Here is a 19,531-nt window from a genome sequence, read left to right as displayed (position 1 = left end):
GTTAAGCGATTTATTTATGTTTTATATCAGGATACTTTAAACACATTCAAGTGTGGTGATGACATGTAAAGATGGAGAGGTCTGTGCATCTCACCTGTCCAGCATGCAATCAGAGCCAAAAGCTTCACAGGAAAGTGCAAATACACAATCTTTATTTAAATACTCAGCATAGCAGCAGAGGTTTGGTACTTTATTCAGTCACAGATCATGTTGCTGTTATCAGATTTTGCCATCACACCCCAGAATAACATATAAGGCAGCCAAAGTTTGCGGTTATTCGGTGTGTGTGAGCCTCTCAGTGTCTGCCATGATTGTGTGTTTTGTTTTGTCTTTGTTTATTGAAGTAAATGCAGTTTAATTTATACTCTACAAATGAACATTTTAATTCAGGTAAACTGTTTATCAACCCCTTACAGTCCTTGTGTGGAGCCATGTTAAACATGTTCTAAGTACTTGTAAAAGAGGAGCTTTTTAACAGTTATTCATTTATGAAATTAACGTCACATTTTTGAACTAATGACAAATATTACTGTTCTTGTTCATCATTCAAACTCTCACAATGTATGGAAACCTATACAGGACAAACAAAAGCCTTTGTTTAATATAATTTACAGATAGGAACATATAGCAGACATGAATAACCGTTACACATTTTTACAAAGACAGAATATAACTTACAACCATTAAAAGATGTAGACTTTGTCAGACCTAACTCCTTATATAGGTTATTTTCTGTCAGCAAGGACCTGGTTCTCATTTCAAATCTAGACCCAGGAGGACCCTGGATCTTAGTCTGTAGACTTCAGCTTGCACCCAAGATGGTAAAGAGCGAAGCAGCTCTGAATAAAACTTTTAAAATTAGTCCTTAAACATGTCTGTTGTATCTTTTCCTGGTTAAGTTCAGAGACTTCAACAAGTGTTAAAGAACATAGAATGTGTTCATTGTTAGAGCAAAGTGTTGTGGCTTCTAGACTTCATCAGGATCTACTAAATGAAGACCATAAGCTTGACAGAGACCACAAGCCAAAGCAGCTTTAACAGCAAATTCTTTACGCTTTCATCTATTGGTCGCATAAAAGTCAAGTGAATGCCAAGGTATTAAATAAATAACATGTATATTTTAATAGCATAATCTCCATATATTGTGTGATTCATAAGATCAGAGTTCTGCTTTTCTATGGTCCATCAAGGTGACCCAGCATGCAACTTCTTAACACCTGGCCTATTTCCCATGATCCTCCTGTTCAAAGTCCTCTCATTAGTATTTTAATCATGGACAAATTTCCACTGTGATCAGATGACAGGCTGGACAGAGACAGCTGATCTTGTGTCAGTATCGGAGAAGACGACGGCATGTGATGGCGGCGCAACCACTCACCACATCACGTCTCACCTTCATAACGACAGCACTCATCAATGGTTGAAGAAGCACTCAGATCAGTAATGTAGGAAAAAGTCAAAGTAATGACCAAGCAGAAAAAAGACATTGATTCATTTTTTTTCAATTTTGTTTATTTTATTGGTCTGTTCATATCTTTAAAGAGATTACTGTATATACACAAATTAGTAAAACAAGAAAAAATTATCCGAAAAAATTACACGTTCAGAAAAAGAGACAAGCTTGTAAAAAAGTTTTTACCACAAGTGTATGTTTTCTGTGTGCGCCGCCTTCTTTTTTTTTTTTCTTAATTCTCATATTTATTCAAAGCTAAAGAAAATAAAAACACCTCCACACTTTTACTTTCATTTTCCAGTTAAGAAAAACTGGTGCAGTGTAATAATAGCTACAGCAGACAAAATACAAAAAACAGAGCTTCCCTGGACTGAAAAGGTTAAAAAGAAAAATCAGGATCAGTGAAACAAAAGTTGCCTTTTCTCTTGAAATCATATATTTGAACTGAAAGAAAGGCAAAAAAAAAAATTACCCATATCTATTAAAATAAATGTTTGTTATTTTTGTAATTGCTTTGATTAAAATAATTTATAACTTGAATACTCAGCTGACTTTAAGCTTGTTCATTTCTGTAAAGAATCCCAGGCGATCTTTGTGCAGAAAGTGGAAAATTACTCAACGCTTCACCTTTATTTACTTAAAAAAAAACAAAAAAAAAAAACAATCAACAACTATTTACCAAACAGCTTCACATTTCACTCCCCTCACTTACTCAAGCGACCTGAAGTAAAAGGACAGAAGAAAGACAGGTGAGGTCAAGAACACAGTCTCATTGCACGGCAGCGACTTGAAGAGCTGCAGTGAGGCGACGAGGCATCCTAAGGCTCGCAGATCAAAGTCTCCATCACAAACTTGTTCTCGAAGTGACGGATCTTGTGGCAGTTCAGAACTTCGCGCTTCTGCATACCTGTGAAACGCCAAGATTATTTATTGCTGCATGAAGGCATCTGGAGTGTCGCTTTGCTGCTGAAACGTGATAAATGTTGCTCTCTCTCTTTCAGACAAAACGTTGCTGAGAATGAGTTAAGCTCTAAGCTGCTCAATACCTTAAACTGGTTACTCTGCATGTCTATAAGTGGCAGAGCTGCTAATGTTCTATACACTTTAGTCACGGTTCCACTTAAAAGACGTACCAAGAATTCTGTCTCTGTGCTGCAGCTTGTAGGTTTCTTTGCCAAGGCAGAGGTTGGCGATGAAGAAGCCGAGCTGCTCCACGTGCTCCAGACGCTCAGTCACCATCATCTCCTCACGGACCAGATACGTCTGGGGCAGGTAGCTGCCAGCCTGGAAAGATGGAGAAAGCAACACGACTGTGTCTCAGAACAAAGTAAAGTCAATTTTTGTTTGTCACTTGTAAGAAAAGATCCTTCTGCTCTGCCTTCATTCAGAAGTGCTGGACTACAAATGCATCAGACATCTATAGTGAAAAGTTGCTCTGAAAGTTGCAGGGACACCATTTGTTACCTTGATGTTGATAAGGACTTCCAAAAGGTCTCTGGGAGGCATGACGACAGAGGTGTTGAGTGGGATGACGTAGCACTTGTTCAGGTTCAGATCCAAATAAGCAGTCAGACTCTGAGAATGAAAAAGAACATCAATGAGTAGCAAGAAATAATCAAATAATAATTTGATAAATATTTGATACTTATAGTTTATGACCTGTCCACAAAGTTAAAATCAGTAGCTAAATAATGAATGGGGAACCAACAGAGTGTCAATGATGAAGAATAGGGGGCGGAGCTTCATCATCCAGCTCAATGTGAGAGTTTGAGCAGTCTCACCCGCTGGAAATCGTGAACAATTTGAGCTGGGTCTCCATCGTCAAAGTCAGGCACAGGCACTTCAATGAGCTCCACCTGGTCCCTCTCCAGTACCTGGATAGTCTCCTTCAGAAACCGCAAGTGGTGCCCATTGGCTAGGTCCACCTCCACCTACAGAACAGTCAAATAGCCATTTCAGTGGTAACCAGTTTGAAACAATTAAGCCTACAGATGCATCAGTCTGTCACATGTCCTGAAACTTTTAAAAAAAAAAAAGAAAGAAGAAAGCAATGTGTCACCAAATGAACAGATATATTCAGAGTTTTAACATACGTCCTCCTCCTCCTCACGGATCATATAGTTCTCCTCCATGTACTGTGCCCCACAGAAATACACCTGGTGGTCATTCTTCTAAAGGATGAGGGACAAAGATGAAAAAGAAATGACAAAGAAAATGACAAAAATAGAAAGTGGAGGCAACAATAATGTAAACATAATAAAAACATTGAGAAGAACAAAGCACATCAAATATAAATAAAAAATGGGAAAAGGACGAACAATTCTGAATGCAACTGGTAACATTGAGCCAGTGAGAGGGATTGCCAATAACTGTTTGTTAAATGTTTAGCTAAAAGCTAGTAAAACAGCACTTATGAAGAAATTGATGCCCTATAAATAAAGATTGGATTAAAGTGGTGCATAATATTTATGTGATGGAAAAATTTGAATTCACTTTTGCAAATTACTGGGACCCTTCTATTACATACAGTATCTGTCATCTTTAAATCTGATTTCACATAATTAGTTTTCAACAACTGTATTCCCCTGGTTTCTGAGCTCCTCACAATTAAGCGTCTGTCACTTTTGTTTAATTTTTTTTATATTCTTTTATTCCCTGAATATTACTGATATTATTAATTACTGAATAACAACAAAAAGAACTGTCTAAAGCTGGATTTATACTGACCCGGTGTCTGCGTACGGTAGTTTGCTGTAACAAACTACACAAATTCAGCAAGAAGCTCCAGAAATCTGGAAGCATGTCATCACAAACCGACCAATCACAAGGGAGTACGTAACTGTCATAGACTGTATATAAAAGATGGACGGAGCCTCCGTGAATGAACTGAAGCTCATTGGGCAGTTCCCACCGTCGCCATCTTGGCAGCGTCACGAGTGTCATGATTGCTGGAAAATCCAAAATTGGACAAAGTGGTGGAGCTCAGAGGGAGATTGTGAAGGTGGGGGTGGATGATTGACGTCTATCAAACTCCGAGCTGCCTGTAGCTAAGAGCTAACTGAGCCAACTCGGATCTAACGTGAGCTAACTGGCTAATGGAGGTAAGCAGGCTAAAGCTAAGGCACACTGTTAGATGGCTAAAAATCACAGTTGTGCTGCACTCTCCCTTCTTGCAGTGGATATTGGATACCTGTCAATCAAAAGGACACGCCCCTAATGATACTGAACTTCAAGATTAAATAACAAATGGATGAGTTAGAAAAAAATTCACTCCCCTCACAGTTGTCATGAAGGTAAAATTGACCACTTAATCCTAAAATGGATTTTTAAACATGTTTACTTCTGCTGTGAAGTTGGCCTTTTTAACACAGGAGTCTATGGGGATTTGCGGTGTTTTGGAGCCAGCCCCTAACGGATGAGGGGTGAACTGCAATTTTTCGCACTTCCGCATAAGTTTAACTTTTTAATCGCCAGAGGTATCCGCTTGGTAACCGTGCAGCAATGTGAATGTCTAGCCTCTGCGGACCTATGCGGAGCATGCGGCAGTGATGCCATAACCGACCTTATGCAGACGTTGCATGAGTACAAATCCAGCTTCATGTGCTCAGAATAATAATTTAAAAAAATTTAATAAAATATAAATAATAAAAACACTAAAAACCACACTAAGTGTGGAAAATTACATTTATGTCTTCAGCTAATTTTGTTGCCAGTTTAAGACTAAAATTACTTGAGCATGCTTTATTGATATTAAAAGGTCTAAACAGTCTTACCTTCTCCCAGACAGTGTCGAGTCTTGGGCTTACCTCATGGGCCAAGTGTTGATACACGTAAGCTCCTGTAAACACCATCCCAAACAGGATGAGGGCAAGGCCAAGGCACATGCACCAGCACCAGGTGCGAGAATGGTGACGCACAATCAGAGCCCCCTCCGGATCCTGCAGGGGAGATAAGACATCAGTTGGTTAGATAAGACTTGGTTTGATGGTTCCCACCACGTTCATGTATTCATTAATCAAAGAGACAGTAGCTCCTCAAATGTATTTAAATCAAACACTGGTAATAATGGAACAACTGCATCAAGACTAAGACGATGAACTGCTTTAAGGACAAACTAAGAGAGAAAATTATCAAAAATTGCTTCCACAATGCAGTAAGTCAAGAACTTCAGAGTTCACACAGGTGCAAACATAAAGCCAACACATCAGGTAACCTCAACTTAGGAATCTTCAAATGAAGAAGATGCATGAAAATGTATAAATATAAAGAAGATACACCAGGACACTAGGGCGAGTGAATTATTTTATTTCAAAACTCAAGTATATATTGTGGATTGGAAATGTACTCAAATTACATCTTCATGCAGAAAATGTCCCTTATGAGTTCTTTTCAACATTATTTAGTCATCTTACTGATAGCTGTGTGCAGAGGAGTGTTTTATGGCTGCTCAATGTGGCGCCACCATGTCTTGTTTGCTGCTCTTTCAACTTTTTAACTGTTTAGAGTCAGAGTACAAAAAAAAAAAAAAAAAACAAGACTAAAATTTATTCAAAAAGTGCTTTCAAAGTTGAATTTGGATTCAATAAAAGCTCAAAATGAATCAAAAAATCCCACCAAAGATGCAGGTCAGCTCCTGGTTTGAGAACAAGAGCCAGAGCAGAGCAGCCAGACCTGACTGGAGTCTAGAAACTCTCCAAAGTCAGACAGCCAGAGGCCAGGGTGTGGCGTGAGGCAGGAGTACGTCTGTCTGTGTTAGTGTGTGAAAACAAAGGCTTTCTTTGGATCAAATGCAGGAGGCTCCACATCTCTTTTCAGGCACACGAACAGGGTGACTCGTCACAATGCAAATTACAGACAGGAGACCAGACACAAAGTGACAGTGTGAAAAACTAGTAGGTGGGGAGGAAGATGTGAAAGTCTGGGACTTTTAGTACTCTGCTGTTACTTAAGTACACTCTGGAAATGCACAATGTGATAAATTAAAACCAGAACCAACAACAAAACCAACAGCAACCTGTGCTTTTACCTACATTATTGATTAATGAACATATTTTGCCAGATTTCTAGATCAAACGTCCCCATTTTCTTTAGTTTTAATCCCTTTACTAGAGAGTAGTATTAAGCACATCTTATTGTGATTGTCTGAAACACGTGAGAATAGAATCGATGTATATGTGTGTGAATAAACAATCCGATATAGTTAAGACTGAGAGCTGAACAAGGGAAAGAATGTGGTAAATAATCAACAGCTTAGAAGAAATGGGGGCTGATGAGCAGAAAATCGATTTGTGAATACTGGTCATGGACGTGCAGGCCCAGTCTCTGTCTGAAGAAAGCTCAAGACACTGCCTGCTTTCATTTCTTTCTTCTAACAACCGCCAAAAAAATAAAATAAAAAAAAAAGAGAGAACTTTGTCAGACCAGAATCATTAACATGTCTCCCTGTTGTTGTTGTTGGTTTCCCCTGTTTACCACCACTTCTTGATTTTACCGTTGTTACTGTAAGTCTGAAACTACCACCTGGGGTTTTCAGTTCCAGTAACATGTTCTGCTTCTCATGTTTGTTTTTTTCTTCTTAAAAGCAAACTTTACTATTTTAGACCTGTCTAGACTATCTCAGAATAACTTTCAATTAATAAACCAAATATTTAGTCTATATATATATATATATATATATATATATATATACATACATATACATATATATATATATATATACATACATATACATATATATATATACATATATATATATATATATATATATATATATATATATATATATATATATATATATATATACATATATATACATATATATACATATATATATATATATACACACACACATTATCAGTGAAAAATTTAACACACTTTCCATTAATAACCAAACAGGCCCACATAATATTAACTCTTTGAGGCTGTGTGCATCGTAATATCAAATTTGAGATTACATCACTTTGTGTTGAAAACTTTTAAAAACTATAAAAACTGAAGCCTGTTGTAAACAATCTGATCTGATAAACTATTATTAAATATTAAATAAATTACCAACAAATAAATACAAATAAGTGATATAAAATAAATACATAAATAGCAAAAAAAAAGTTCTTTAAATAAAAATAAAATTTTAAATAGACCAAAAGGGGTTTCTTTCAAATTTGTAGGAGTAAAGGCTTTAAAGGGTAAAAATAAATTCCCGACTGTAATATTTCAATGCTGCTTAATAGAATTTAACTAAAAGATAGAAACTTGTGCTGAAACGTTTCCATCTTAGTGCAATGCCACAAAAAATAAGACAAATCATGCATGTTGCATGTTTTAACTTGCAAGTAAATAACTGAACCTGAAAGAGGGCCCTTATCTAGAGCTTCTGTGTACAGGGGTGACCTAACATAGTTTATACTGAGTCCTGCTCCTGGAAACTAAACTTCCCTTACTTTTATATAGACATGAAACGCCATGACTACAAGAGAAAATATCTGGTTCTTTCAGAAAGAGTAAAAAACATATAAAATAAAAAAACCTGAAATAAAAACTGTCACTGGTACAAACCCTCTGAAAGACTGTTGAACTCTGTGCCTCATCTTGTCTTTGTTTTACCAGAACACTTCAGCACAAGGACACAAACACTTCCTGCTCTTGTTATGGGATCAAAAAAGCAGCACAAAGCAGGAACAGGAAGCTGCACACACTGAAAATTACAGACCTTAACAAATGAGCTTTGCAGCCGTTACATCAACTTCTGCATTAAAATGACTTCTTTTTTTTTTAAACTTCTGCTAAAGCTAGAAAGAAAAAGCTTGATAATTCTCTCCAATACAATTAAAACTCTGCCAAGCTATATTCTTCACTTTCTGTTTAAGAATGAAAAAACATGCAGCATTTGTTGTAGTGGTATATGCTGATTAGCAGGATTAAAGGGCTCTTTTACAGCAAATGTAAAGAGCAAGCCGTCTGCTGGGTCTCCTTGAATCACCAGAAAACTGTAGTTTAGTCATGATTTTCAGTGTCTTCAGTTCTTCATTATACAAAGCAAGAGAAGCTGGAAACCTTCCATGGGAATTAATGGGAATATTAATAGTGTGCGTCAGAGACAGCCCGGCTTTCAAACCCATGGCTGTGTAGCCTCTGTAGCAAACAAGCCACCCAACATTTTTCCTTTAAAAATAGCTGATTTTAAAAGTTTTTTTAAAATCTGCATGTTAAGCCTTGTCAAGCTAGAACTATTGAAGCTGTGCTGAATAATCAAATGGACATTGATTGTTTTCGGCTCCATTTAGACCCAGAGGGATTTAATCTGGCTGGGGGCGGTAAACTGGTCAAAGTGTAACAACAACAGGCCAGTCGAGCAAAGACAAGCGGACAAAAAATTATAAACAGATATAGTTTAGAGAGGCGCAATGGGAAGGTCAGAACTCTGGTACTTTATATCCCCCAGTTTCTCAATGCTGTTTTAATTAATAACACTTACAAAGCAAGTAGCCAAACTGTGCATTAGGACCTTTCTGGAGGCCATCTCCTGGATTCTCCTGGATTCTGATGCACTGACTTGTCAGTTTTACAAGAGTTTCACAAACGCTTCACCAACAAGACCAGACAGGCCCTCAGACAAGCATTTCATAAGTCCAACACACACATACACACACACTCGTTTTAAAAGTCCTCTTTCTGCACACTGAACTGAGGTAACGCCTCACACTGAAGGAACAAAATGTACCCTCAGAAAAGCATTTATGGATGAGGCATCAGCTACAGCGGATTACTGTTTATTTAGTTTTTACAGCATTACTCCAGTGACAGAGTTTTTGTTGCTCGCCGTCTTACTGTTTAATCTATTCTTATTTTCATTTTATAGGTTGAGAAGTGCAATTACATACGAGACAGTTTAACTGTCATATAGCTTTTGAATCAGGTAAGATATAACAAAAAAAAAAAAAACTACGTTAATTAGCGATTCAGTTTATCAGTTCAGCTTTATTTGTATGACGTCAATAAACAACAAAGTCATCTAAGCTACTCTCCAGACAATCAGTTTACACCAGTTCATTGTGATCCAATTAAAACAATCCCACATTAGCTGGATCTATAATGACTGTGGTATAATTGCCCAGCTAAGGATTAATCACTAAATATTCAAAATAAAGTATTACTCCTAATGTTTGGTTTGATGGAAACTTGTCTAACATTCCTACTTGGAGTCTGGTATCTATTTTTTTCTGGCTTGGTGTCATTTCTGGCCTGTATTAAAATTGAAAGACAACATTTTCATTTATTCTGATTAATGTTTTAACATTTAATGTTTTAAGAATTTAAATGTTGCTTTCAACTTTTTAAAATGAGTTAAAATGAAAACTCAGACCAATTTAAAGAAAATGCATTTACTGTTATCAATTAATTGGCTTTTTTTTTTTATCTCTAAAGATATTTAATCTCTAAATTGTGTTAAAATACAGCTGAAGATATTTTTCTTTCCCTCTAAAGGTTTATTTCTTTTTCTATTTAAACTGATTAGAGCTATTTCTGTAATTTGAAGTGTTTTTTCCACCAAAAATAGTGTATTTAAACAAGGTTTCTGTTAGATGTAGGTATGCCCACTAATTAAACCTTTATCCTCAGCATCCCACAGCCAGTGAGCTGCCAGCTCTCTTGAATTTGGTAAAAATTTGTCTATCTTCTGCCTGTTTTTGGCGTAAAATTCTAAAACATGTTATTTTTAAGGCTTCTTAACCCAGAGGTGACAGAAATCTCCAGTTAGAGCTGCTGTAGCATGCGCGGTGTCTGCTGGTTAACTATGCTAGAAGCTCTACCCCCACCACACACTCAAGCCACAGCTGGGATCAATGGCTGACTTTGTCTTTGTCTTAAGAGACAAAGTCAGCCAGCTGACCACAATAAATCTGCCACACCAAATAAGCATTTTCCACTTAATTAAATTCAGGGAACCTTACAAACACATTACTCTGCGTGTGTGAGTCAAGATCCCTGTGGCTGCTTTTTAAATGATCCAACATTGATTTTTAAAGTGCAGAAATCAATCTCTGCATTAGTGCCTCCGTGTCGGATTTGTTCTGTTCAGCGGAAAGCTGCATGCTGCTCCATGTGTCGCAATTTGGTAATTAGCAGTTGATGCTAACAGAAGATTTACCATCACTCCCTGGAAAATTAAATAATGAAATCTCTCATTTCCAAACACTCAATGATTAATGGAGCCTGGTCAGACCTATGGAGCTGACCAATCAGAGCATACTTTGCCCTTTTGGATAAAGGTATCTTCTCGACCTCTGTTTCCACTAAGCAGAGTAAATATACAGAAACGAAGGGCACTTTGCCCGCTGCCTAATGTGAATGTAAAATGCTTAACACAATGAAGCATTTATAAACTATTTTTAATCTAACATAAGACATGTTATTGTTGAGTTTGCTTCCTTATGCAGTCAAAATTCATTGTCAGCCTTTTCTATGTAGTCAACTTCCTCTATTCTATTCTAGTCATTTAGCAGACGCCTTTCTCCAAAGCGACTTACATCGGCGAGTAAGAACACAAGCAATAATTCATACAGAAAGCCATGTATAGTGATAATACAACACCTTAAAATTAAGTAGTCAATCAGCCTTGAAGACCCATATGTGCATTTATCTTTTATCATATTTAGTGAATTAACCAACTAGAAAAACAGACAGTTTCATTATTTTATCCAGTTTAATATTTGCTTAAAGTCTATTGAATAACTGCCAGAACACATACAGCTTCTAATGGATGTTACTGTGTAATTAATTAATTATTCCTGTGAATAATCACCACGCAGATAAAGTACTATTTTCAGTTTCCCTTGTCCTCAATATGGTTCCAGTAAACGCCTTAAAAGGATCAACCTGCAGTGCCCTGAGCACCGGTCCACCTGACACCAGCTTGTGTTTCTGTTTCTGTGGAGACAGGTGAGTATCGGTGTCCAGGTAGGATTTCAGTCTACAGGCACGTGAAACTCCATCCTTCACCCACGTTAATGAACAGAAATACGTTAAAGGGAATATAACCAAAGAATGTCAAAAATTCTCATGTTTAAAAACCTAAAATTAAAACGTAATTGGATTTCAGCTACAAGAACCACATAAAGAAGATGTACTCTACTGTGATAATCCAGAAGATCGGAAAGTAGTTCTTCTTGAGGAGGAAGGATAAAATCTATCCGATACAAATCCTATTAGTGGCTCTGTGAAATGCATTACAATTAGTTTAAGTTCATTACAACAGTTAAATCTTGAATTACAAAAGATTTGGATTGAATAAATCTAATAAAAGTACACATTAATAACGTGACATCCTCAAAACAAATACTGACTGAGTGTAACCCTTTCAGCTGCCAGGTTACGGAAACATTTATAATGATCTGGTTATGAGGTAGCTGTTAGCGTGGGGTGATGAGGCGAAGTTGCTCTGCAATTCTGTTCCATCTGAAGGCTGTCTGGGCCTCAGAGCTGCTGTACTTTGCCTGTTTAGTTGATCCTCCCCCTCCATGGGTTTTAATGGTTGGCCTCCTTGGTGGGAGACAACTAGAGCCTTGGCTGAGTCTCTGTCTACTTGATTAGACCGTAATCCTTCTAAAGGATGCCTTAGATGACAATCAGAGAACACACAGGAGGAAAGCTGCCTGAGTAGCCAAGAAAAGGTTTGGCCTGTAATTCAAATCTGTAACTGAGTACACTGATGTTTCTGAAGTAAGAAACAGCAAAACTTGAAATGAGGAGGAACCCTTTTATTAAAAGGTCTCACTGCAATAATTAACATGAACTATTGTTCCCATTGATAATTAACTTGGTGATTATGCTGTCCTTTACACAGAGCATATAATCTTTATAAAAATATTTTCTGATTTCTCTCCCACCATATGTGAATACAACATTGGCTCAAGATGACCAATATTCATCTACATGAGCAGATTAAAATGTGCTCTTTAGTTTTCTATAAAGTATCTTCTGATTCCACTGATGATAAATGTCCAAATATATAAATAAATAAACCTACAAATCCTCTATCTTTGAAGCACAAACTTCTTCAGAAAGTCAATCTAGCCGCTGTCACCATTTACAGTTTGAAAAACACTGTTCTGTAAGCACATAAAAAGCTTCACAGTGGATGTTTCATACAGTAACTCAGCTGAAGCTGTAACGTGATTGTTGTAAATTCAGAAGTTAATCTGGAGTTTAACTTTTCACAGAAGTTTCTAAGTGACTGAACACATGAAAAGGCCCATTTATGCTCGACGCAGAAGACGGATATGCAGACGGACGGACAGTTTCGTCCATCTTCCGCGTCGGTTACACACGTAATTTGATCAGTTTTCGGGGAGCTTAGCTATCCATCACCTGACAGAAAACAGAGCAATACCACCGGATAGAAGAGTCAGAAGGGAAGAAAAAAGCAGAAGAATAAAGACAAACACAATGCAGTAGAAATTGCACGAGCTTTTGTTTGAAATAGACGTTGCTATTTACGTACGTAAGGGAGCATAAATGGCCCTGAATGCAGCTGAGTGTTTGCAGCTCGACATTAATATATGTATAAAAATAATTTCACACTATCCCACCCATATCTTTAACAGGGTAACACCTACAACCAGAGTTGCTTTATAAAGTCTGCTTCCTGGATGTGTATCACCAGTATCCACTTCTACTTCAGCTTCTATGAACACTTCTACTTTTATCACTCAGGAGTTGCAGGAAAGACTCAACCATCAGCACCAGCAACTTAAAACCAGCTTGAGCTCAGCAAGGTCGTGTAATTGGACTTAAAATCCTCTAAGTATACAAGTGTTGGAGAATAGGAAATATACTGTTTATCTCCACCCACAGGTGGAAATATGAACCCACTCAGCTTGTTAGTATTGGGCTTTTTCTATTTTACTTATTACATTACAGAGAAAAACAAATGCCAATTCTGCTGATGGAAAATTTTTAGAGTTAAATGATGAATTGTGGACAAATTCACAAATAAATTGAATGTTATTTATTCTCATTGCCTGTCATTAAAACATAAAACATATACAAGTTTTTTGTTTTTTTTTGGCTGCAAATGGACAAAAAACCCCACAAAGTATCAGAATTAGTCTAAAAACAACAAATGAAGCTGCTCCCGGTGGTCTATTGTTCAATTATAAATAGACACGCAGCTTAATTCACAACTAATCTCCTATTCAAATTATGTAACCAAACAACCATGACTTAATTTAACAGGGACTACAGACAAAGTTTCCATCATTTCCAGGTCTCTTGGTAATTCTAACTCCTGAACAATGAACAATGCTTCATATATAAAATAATCATTCAATAAACTCTGTTGCATATTAATCAAACTCATTCCAAGTTAAAAGGAAAAAAATTCTCATGAATGAGGAAATCCTTTGCAAATAAAAACCAAACAACTTGAATCTACATCAGTGTTTACATTCAGTTAATGAATGCATTTTCGATGGCTCCACATTCCAGTGTGGTGTTTAAAACTCTCTGCTTCCTTGTATGAACAGTAGACTCCCAGACGGGAACTTCCACACCCAGCCGCTGCCGTAGTTCATTTGAGAACAGAGTTGTGAAAACTGATCTTTAGAGAGAACCACCCAAACGCTGCGGCAGGCCGAGGAAGACTAACGCTGCAGCTGCTGCCATCTCATAAAGCCTCAGCTCAGCCGCTGATGTGATCTTTGCTTCACGGGGCTGACAGCGCCAAGAGTGACGCGTGAACCTGCCGTGAGATAAGCTTAAATGCTCCTTCATGCTAACCTTAAGATAAGCCAGCTGGAAGTTATTTTCGGGGAGCGAGCTCTGCACAGAAAATGTTCTCTTGTTGATTTCACTCTATTAATACAGTTTAGTCAGTGATGTTTTCTTCTAATCGCTTATAGATAAAAAATGCAGCTGACTAAGCAAGAATTTCTTAATTTGCTAGACTTCATGTTAAACAACTTTTGCACAGAAGATAAATTACATCTCAAACAGTGAGACAGAAAACATTAAAATATGTAGTGTAACACCTCATTTGTACGTGGAACAAAGAGACCTCTAAACAGTGGTACTTTGGAGAGCTGCTGATGAAATAATTATGCAAATTCTGCTCTTTTTTGCTTATAATTTTATACTATTAAACATTTTTTTCTTTAATGCATCAATTCAGTATCAAAGACTTCTCTGATTTCATGACGAGTCTATTGTTGTTCTGCTTTGAACTTGGATTTATTATTAAGCTTTAATAATAGATTATGGAGGCCTTTAACCCGTTGGTACCAGACGTCCAACCAGGCGGGACATGACAACAAAATATGCATTTTACTCGGTCTCCTTCCAAATACCTACACGCTTTACACTACTGGAAAGATTCTTGATTTAACATTCATTACAATCATAACTGTATTTTTTTATAGTAGGGATGTGTGGTGTTGTATAAAATGGTGGGATTTTCAGACTCCAAGATAAAATCTCGTCGTCCATTGTGTCAAGTATCATCTGGGATACACACATCTCAAGCCCATGCTGCCAGTTATGATGTAATGTTTCAGAGAAAATGCGATCCAAAACCACTTTGCTGTCCATTGACTGGCTTCCTGCCTGAACGATCTGCTCTGCTCTAGATTGATGAGGTCTCCAAGCTGTAAGCAGCAAAAATAGAACAGCCGGAGCTCTGCGGCGCTTCAGGTGTGATTCAAAATGCTTCTAGTTTAAGTTATGTAAATGCAACTTCAGTACTGATTGTTTGGAAGTATCTAATCAAAAAGACAATGTAAATAAAGGGATTACAAGGAGCCCTACAATTAAATTCCAAAACAAGCATCCAGATGTGATATAAACAATAATTGTGGTCAGATGCACAGTGTAGTACTTTAGAAATACTCAGGCTGGACATTAAGTTGGGCCACTGCATTTAATCATACATGCACAGGTAAGTAACTGAGTAATTCACCAACATGTGCCTGATGCTCGATCCACACTGTAGACTGTAAATACCTCACACTCTCCACAAACCTAACAAATCATCAAAATCCACTGTCTGTTTCTATAGCTGGTATATTTCATCTATCTTTAAGTAATTAAGTTCATCTATATCTATCTGCTGACTGCACCTGATGAGTGTTATTATAAATTATTTTGTTGAGTAATTTTCTCCATTAATCTGTTAATCTATAATATCCATGCAAAAACAGAATATTTTCACAGGACAATGTACCTGGAGTGAAAAAGAATGGAAGCAAATGATGTCCTCATAAAAAAGGACTTAACAAGAGTTAAACAGTCGGGAACAGAAAGCAAAAGCTGGAAAGAAAACAAATGAATTGTGAAAAACTTCAGGGACGAATGCAGTTTGGGAATTCTGATTCTGTTCAGCTGTCCGGTTGCATTGTTTGTCATTCTGGTTCAGTTCAGTCTGCAGCTTAAAGCTTCCTACCAGCGAATTTTCCATCATGATAATGATCTAACATTCTCTAGACAACATGAGGAAAACACCTGCATGGAGCCAAATCCATGAATCTAGAGTTTTTACGAAAGATAAAAAAAAAGAAAGAAAGTCAGCTCCTGAGACTCTTCACTCCTGTAACACATCAACCACAAAATGAAGCATAATGTACACTGAAGCAGCAGCGATGAGTGATTCAGTGATAATCTAAATAATCCTCTTAGTCATTTCCTCAAGTGAAAACATGAAAACTCGCGTTTCCCGGTTTGGAGCAGCGCAGCCGGACCAGTAGAGCAGCTTCCTGCCTCAGGAAGCAAAGCGACAGGGAAAGTTTTCATATAGGCAAAGTGGACGAGGGTGTGACACACTCGCAGCAGAAAGGCTGCAAGGACGTCAGCAGCGATCTGTATTTTTTTAAGGATGAGATGAACAGATTATTCCTACATGAATGAGTTCTGAATAAAGCTACAGAAAGTCAAAAGAAGTGGAACGGTGGGAATGTATGGGGCTTTCCAGCAAGTTATTTCTTATTATCAGCTGATCTAAGTGATATTTTCTGAGATAAACACTTAGTTGTTTCTAGGTCAACAAAATGTGCAATTTAAGATAATACGGCGCTGAGAAAAAGAGTCACATTTAAGAGATTTAAATGCATATAACACTTCCCTTTTTTCCTTTAGATTTTGATGTAGTCTCTATGAAACAGCATTTATTTTTAAATGTTACATTTCGTGCCATCTTTTGATTTGTAAAATATATTTTCAAAACCTATTAGATATGTTTCTTATCAATTAATCTGTAGATTAATTAATCTGCTAATCTTGTTCTATATAAATGGCTTTCCTAAAACAACACAATAACAAACACAAAACAAAGGACTTTGCATCATGTATAATAAAGAAAAGAAGGTAATCAAACTTTTATTAGTTTAAAGTAAAAAAGGGCTAAAACTGTTTTGATAATCAACAGTTACCTATTTTTTTACATCATATCCTTCTGAAGCACAATAAATTTATTCAACTTCAAAAAAGTAGTACAAAGTTAAAGAATTAAATTTAAGATTCTGATCAGTGGTAATAAACTTGACCCACAAATAAAGATAATTTTAATTTTGTGCATTTAGATGACACATTTTAATCCCATTACTGTATAACTGGCACAGTACAAAAATGGTCTTGTACCCTTCCAGTTAAAAAAATAGAATTCAGCACTGAGTCTTAATTGTAAAGATGTGGTAAAGAACCAGGTGAACAAAAACAGAAGAACCCAGTCGAATCAAGCCAAATCTACATTTCCTGACTGTAAGTTAGACAGATCCACGCAGCACTATTTAACTCAAAGTGCTTTAAAAGGCTTAGTGGGAGATTTAAAGGATTCCGATTCAATTAAAAAATAACACAATTAGTTGGTTTTCTGCTGATGATGCAGTCCCTCCTTAATGTCTAAAGAAATCCCCCCTCCCCAAATAAAACACACAATCTGTTATGTTTATACATGCTGCAGCCTCCCGCCCACAAACACACAGCTCTGATTATTATCAAGATGAAACAGTCCAACTGAAACCAAACCAGGTTTCAGTCAAGTTTTGTTATGTCTAACTTCTATGAAACATGTTTCCTTTTGCAAATCATATTTATATTCTGTGCAGAAGTTAATTCTACCCGAAACGCCTATTTCTCGACATGCAAACAGCTGCGACTTCCTCTGTCTGCCTGAAACAGCATTTTAACAACGGGGTGGAGGCTGAGTTGAGTGCAGGAGGAGCTTATACTAAACACTATGTTGACAGAAGTATCAGGAAACAGCAGTCGACATTTCAAAACGTCAATCAGCCCTCAGAGACGGGCTTATTCGACTAGTAAAGCCACAGTTACATCACAAAACACTCACAGCAGTTTTACTATTGAAACGATTCAATTTGCGTGCAGCTTTCCAGTAAAAAGCTGAGTGAATTTCACTGCTGAGTTGACAAATTTGAACAATTTTTTTGTAGAACAACCACAAATTTGTAATTGCTGCTCAAATATTCGTGTTTTTAACTCTCTTTAAGTAAGATTTAAATCATGAGAAACAACTCAGGTAACCTCTCTATAACACCTAAGCTTCATAGCAGAATCCTTTTTGTTTGTATACCACAGGGGCTGATTAAACTGAAAATTAACACTCTCTGTCATATTCATACTACTAAACAATCAGGCAAAGAGGTTTAAAAATAGCCAAATACAACTGAAACGTCCCTGAAGTTTGCAGTGGTGATGGGTATTTCCCCACCTCTTCTTTCTATTACAGGAGTGATGTCCTTTCCACAAGGCGCAATGAGATGAAGTTTTAATGAGTTTGAAGGTGAGAAAGGGTAAAGAAACAAGAGAGATCAGGAGCATACATTCAACAGTTAGTACCAGAAGTTTGGAAAGTTTGTTAGTCTCAGCCCCCATTAAGTTTGTGGCCAACACCAGTGCAAACAATGACAATTTATTCTAGGAATCCATAACCAAGCCACAAATAAAACTGTATCCGGTACGAAACCATTTTCTGTGGCCAATATTCTACCTCCATAAGCAAATTAGGTTAATTTGCTCCACTTTCGTTGCAGTTTAATAGGTTAGTATGCTTTCCAAACACACACTGAAAATAATGAAAACAACCAACACTCCTTGTTGACCTTTGAGCTGAGGTCAAGACTGGCAATATTTTCACCAACTGCCAAACGAAACCAAAAGGTGTTTATTCTTTATACCCAAATACAGAAAAAATAGTGGTTTTGAATAACAAACTGTACAACTTAAAATGGTTTGAAAATAAAAAGAGCTCGAGTAGCAGCTCTGGAGTTGTTTAACAAAAGGATTAAAACCAATACAAGCCAAATCAGGAAGTAACGCTAGCCAAAGCCATAATTCAAGCAACGCTACTAAGTTATATTTGGGTAAAAGTGTCTCTTAAAACTGAGTGGAAATTAGACAAACAGCAAGAAAAGATGCCACAGGTTACAGCAACCGAAAATACAATTTAGTGTCGCACTTTAAAATACACTGCGTGTGTTTCTATCGAGCGGAGCGCCCATGTTCAGCTCTGCTGGCCATTTTAGACTCACCGTGTCCTCTGGGATCAGAGTTTCAGCGTCTTTCTTCACATCTTTCTGTGCCAGAGCCGAGTTAAACGACACTTTCACCATCCTGAAACAGAGGCTGGCAGACTTCTAACGTGAGAACCCGCGGTGAAAAATATGGAGGGAAAAGGGATAAAACAGAGAGACTTAGCTCCGAAGTGAAGAAGTCACACTTCTCTTCGGCCAACTCTGGTCTGTTGTGATAAGCGGTGGTGCATCAAGTTATGTTGGAAGCTGTATGATAAAAACGACTTCCGGTTGCGCTTCAACATAAAAGCTCAACGGCTAAAACGTTTCTCCTTTGGAATGGTGGAAGAAAAGGCGCAATGGCGAACAAAGGGGGAAATACTATCTTATTTACTCTTTAAAAATATAATAAAATAAAAAGAAAATATAAAATAGTATTAATGCAAAGTAGCACAGCCTAGCAAATAAAAATACAAATAATTGTTCATCAAATTTTGTTAAAAACTAAAATGTTGCTTCATTTGCAGAGCATTCTAAAAGTCCCTTGTATGGTACTCGGGTC

At 37.1% G+C, this 19,531-nt stretch overlaps 1 protein-coding gene across 2 annotated transcripts; it reads right to left on the bottom strand.

Annotated features, from left to right (window-relative positions):
• Positions 1-1,607: 1,607 nt before the first annotated feature.
• On the bottom strand, positions 1,608-19,211 carry LOC121650256 (integral membrane protein 2B-like). 2 transcript variants are annotated; one of them, XM_042001659.1, is made up of 7 exons: positions 18,988-19,211; positions 5,227-5,391; positions 3,547-3,624; positions 3,235-3,384; positions 2,918-3,028; positions 2,587-2,737; positions 1,608-2,360 (listed from the first exon to the last, which is right to left on the bottom strand). In XM_042001659.1, exons 1-7 carry the CDS (start codon positions 19,066-19,068, stop codon positions 2,272-2,274), a joined length of 825 nt encoding a protein of 274 aa, XP_041857593.1. In that variant the 5' UTR covers positions 19,069-19,211; the 3' UTR covers positions 1,608-2,271. The 2 variants fall into 2 exon arrangements, with proteins under 2 accessions (XP_041857593.1, XP_041857594.1); XM_042001660.1 differs by having other exon boundaries at positions 5,260-5,391; positions 18,988-19,210.
• Between the last annotated feature and the right edge of the window lie 320 nt (positions 19,212-19,531).

This window comes from Melanotaenia boesemani, chromosome 12 (genome assembly GCF_017639745.1).
Source record: "Melanotaenia boesemani isolate fMelBoe1 chromosome 12, fMelBoe1.pri, whole genome shotgun sequence".
In the NCBI taxonomy this organism is placed as follows: Eukaryota; Metazoa; Chordata; class Actinopteri; order Atheriniformes; family Melanotaeniidae; genus Melanotaenia; species Melanotaenia boesemani.
This window is presented reverse-complemented; position numbering and strand designations above follow the sequence as displayed.

Excerpts from the sequence above, each read along its gene's own strand:
- LOC121650256 (XM_042001659.1), bottom strand. The coding sequence starts at position 19,068 with ATGGTGAAAGTGTCGTTTAACTCGGCTCTGGCACAGAAAGATGTGAAG. Across the intron at positions 3,625-5,226 it reads TCGACACTGTCTGGGAGAAG|AAGAATGACCACCAGGTGTA; the intron begins GTAAGACTGTTT and ends CTCATCCTTTAG. Across the intron at positions 3,029-3,234 it reads TTGTTCACGATTTCCAGCGG|AGTCTGACTGCTTATTTGGA; the intron begins GTGAGACTGCTC and ends TTTCATTCTCAG.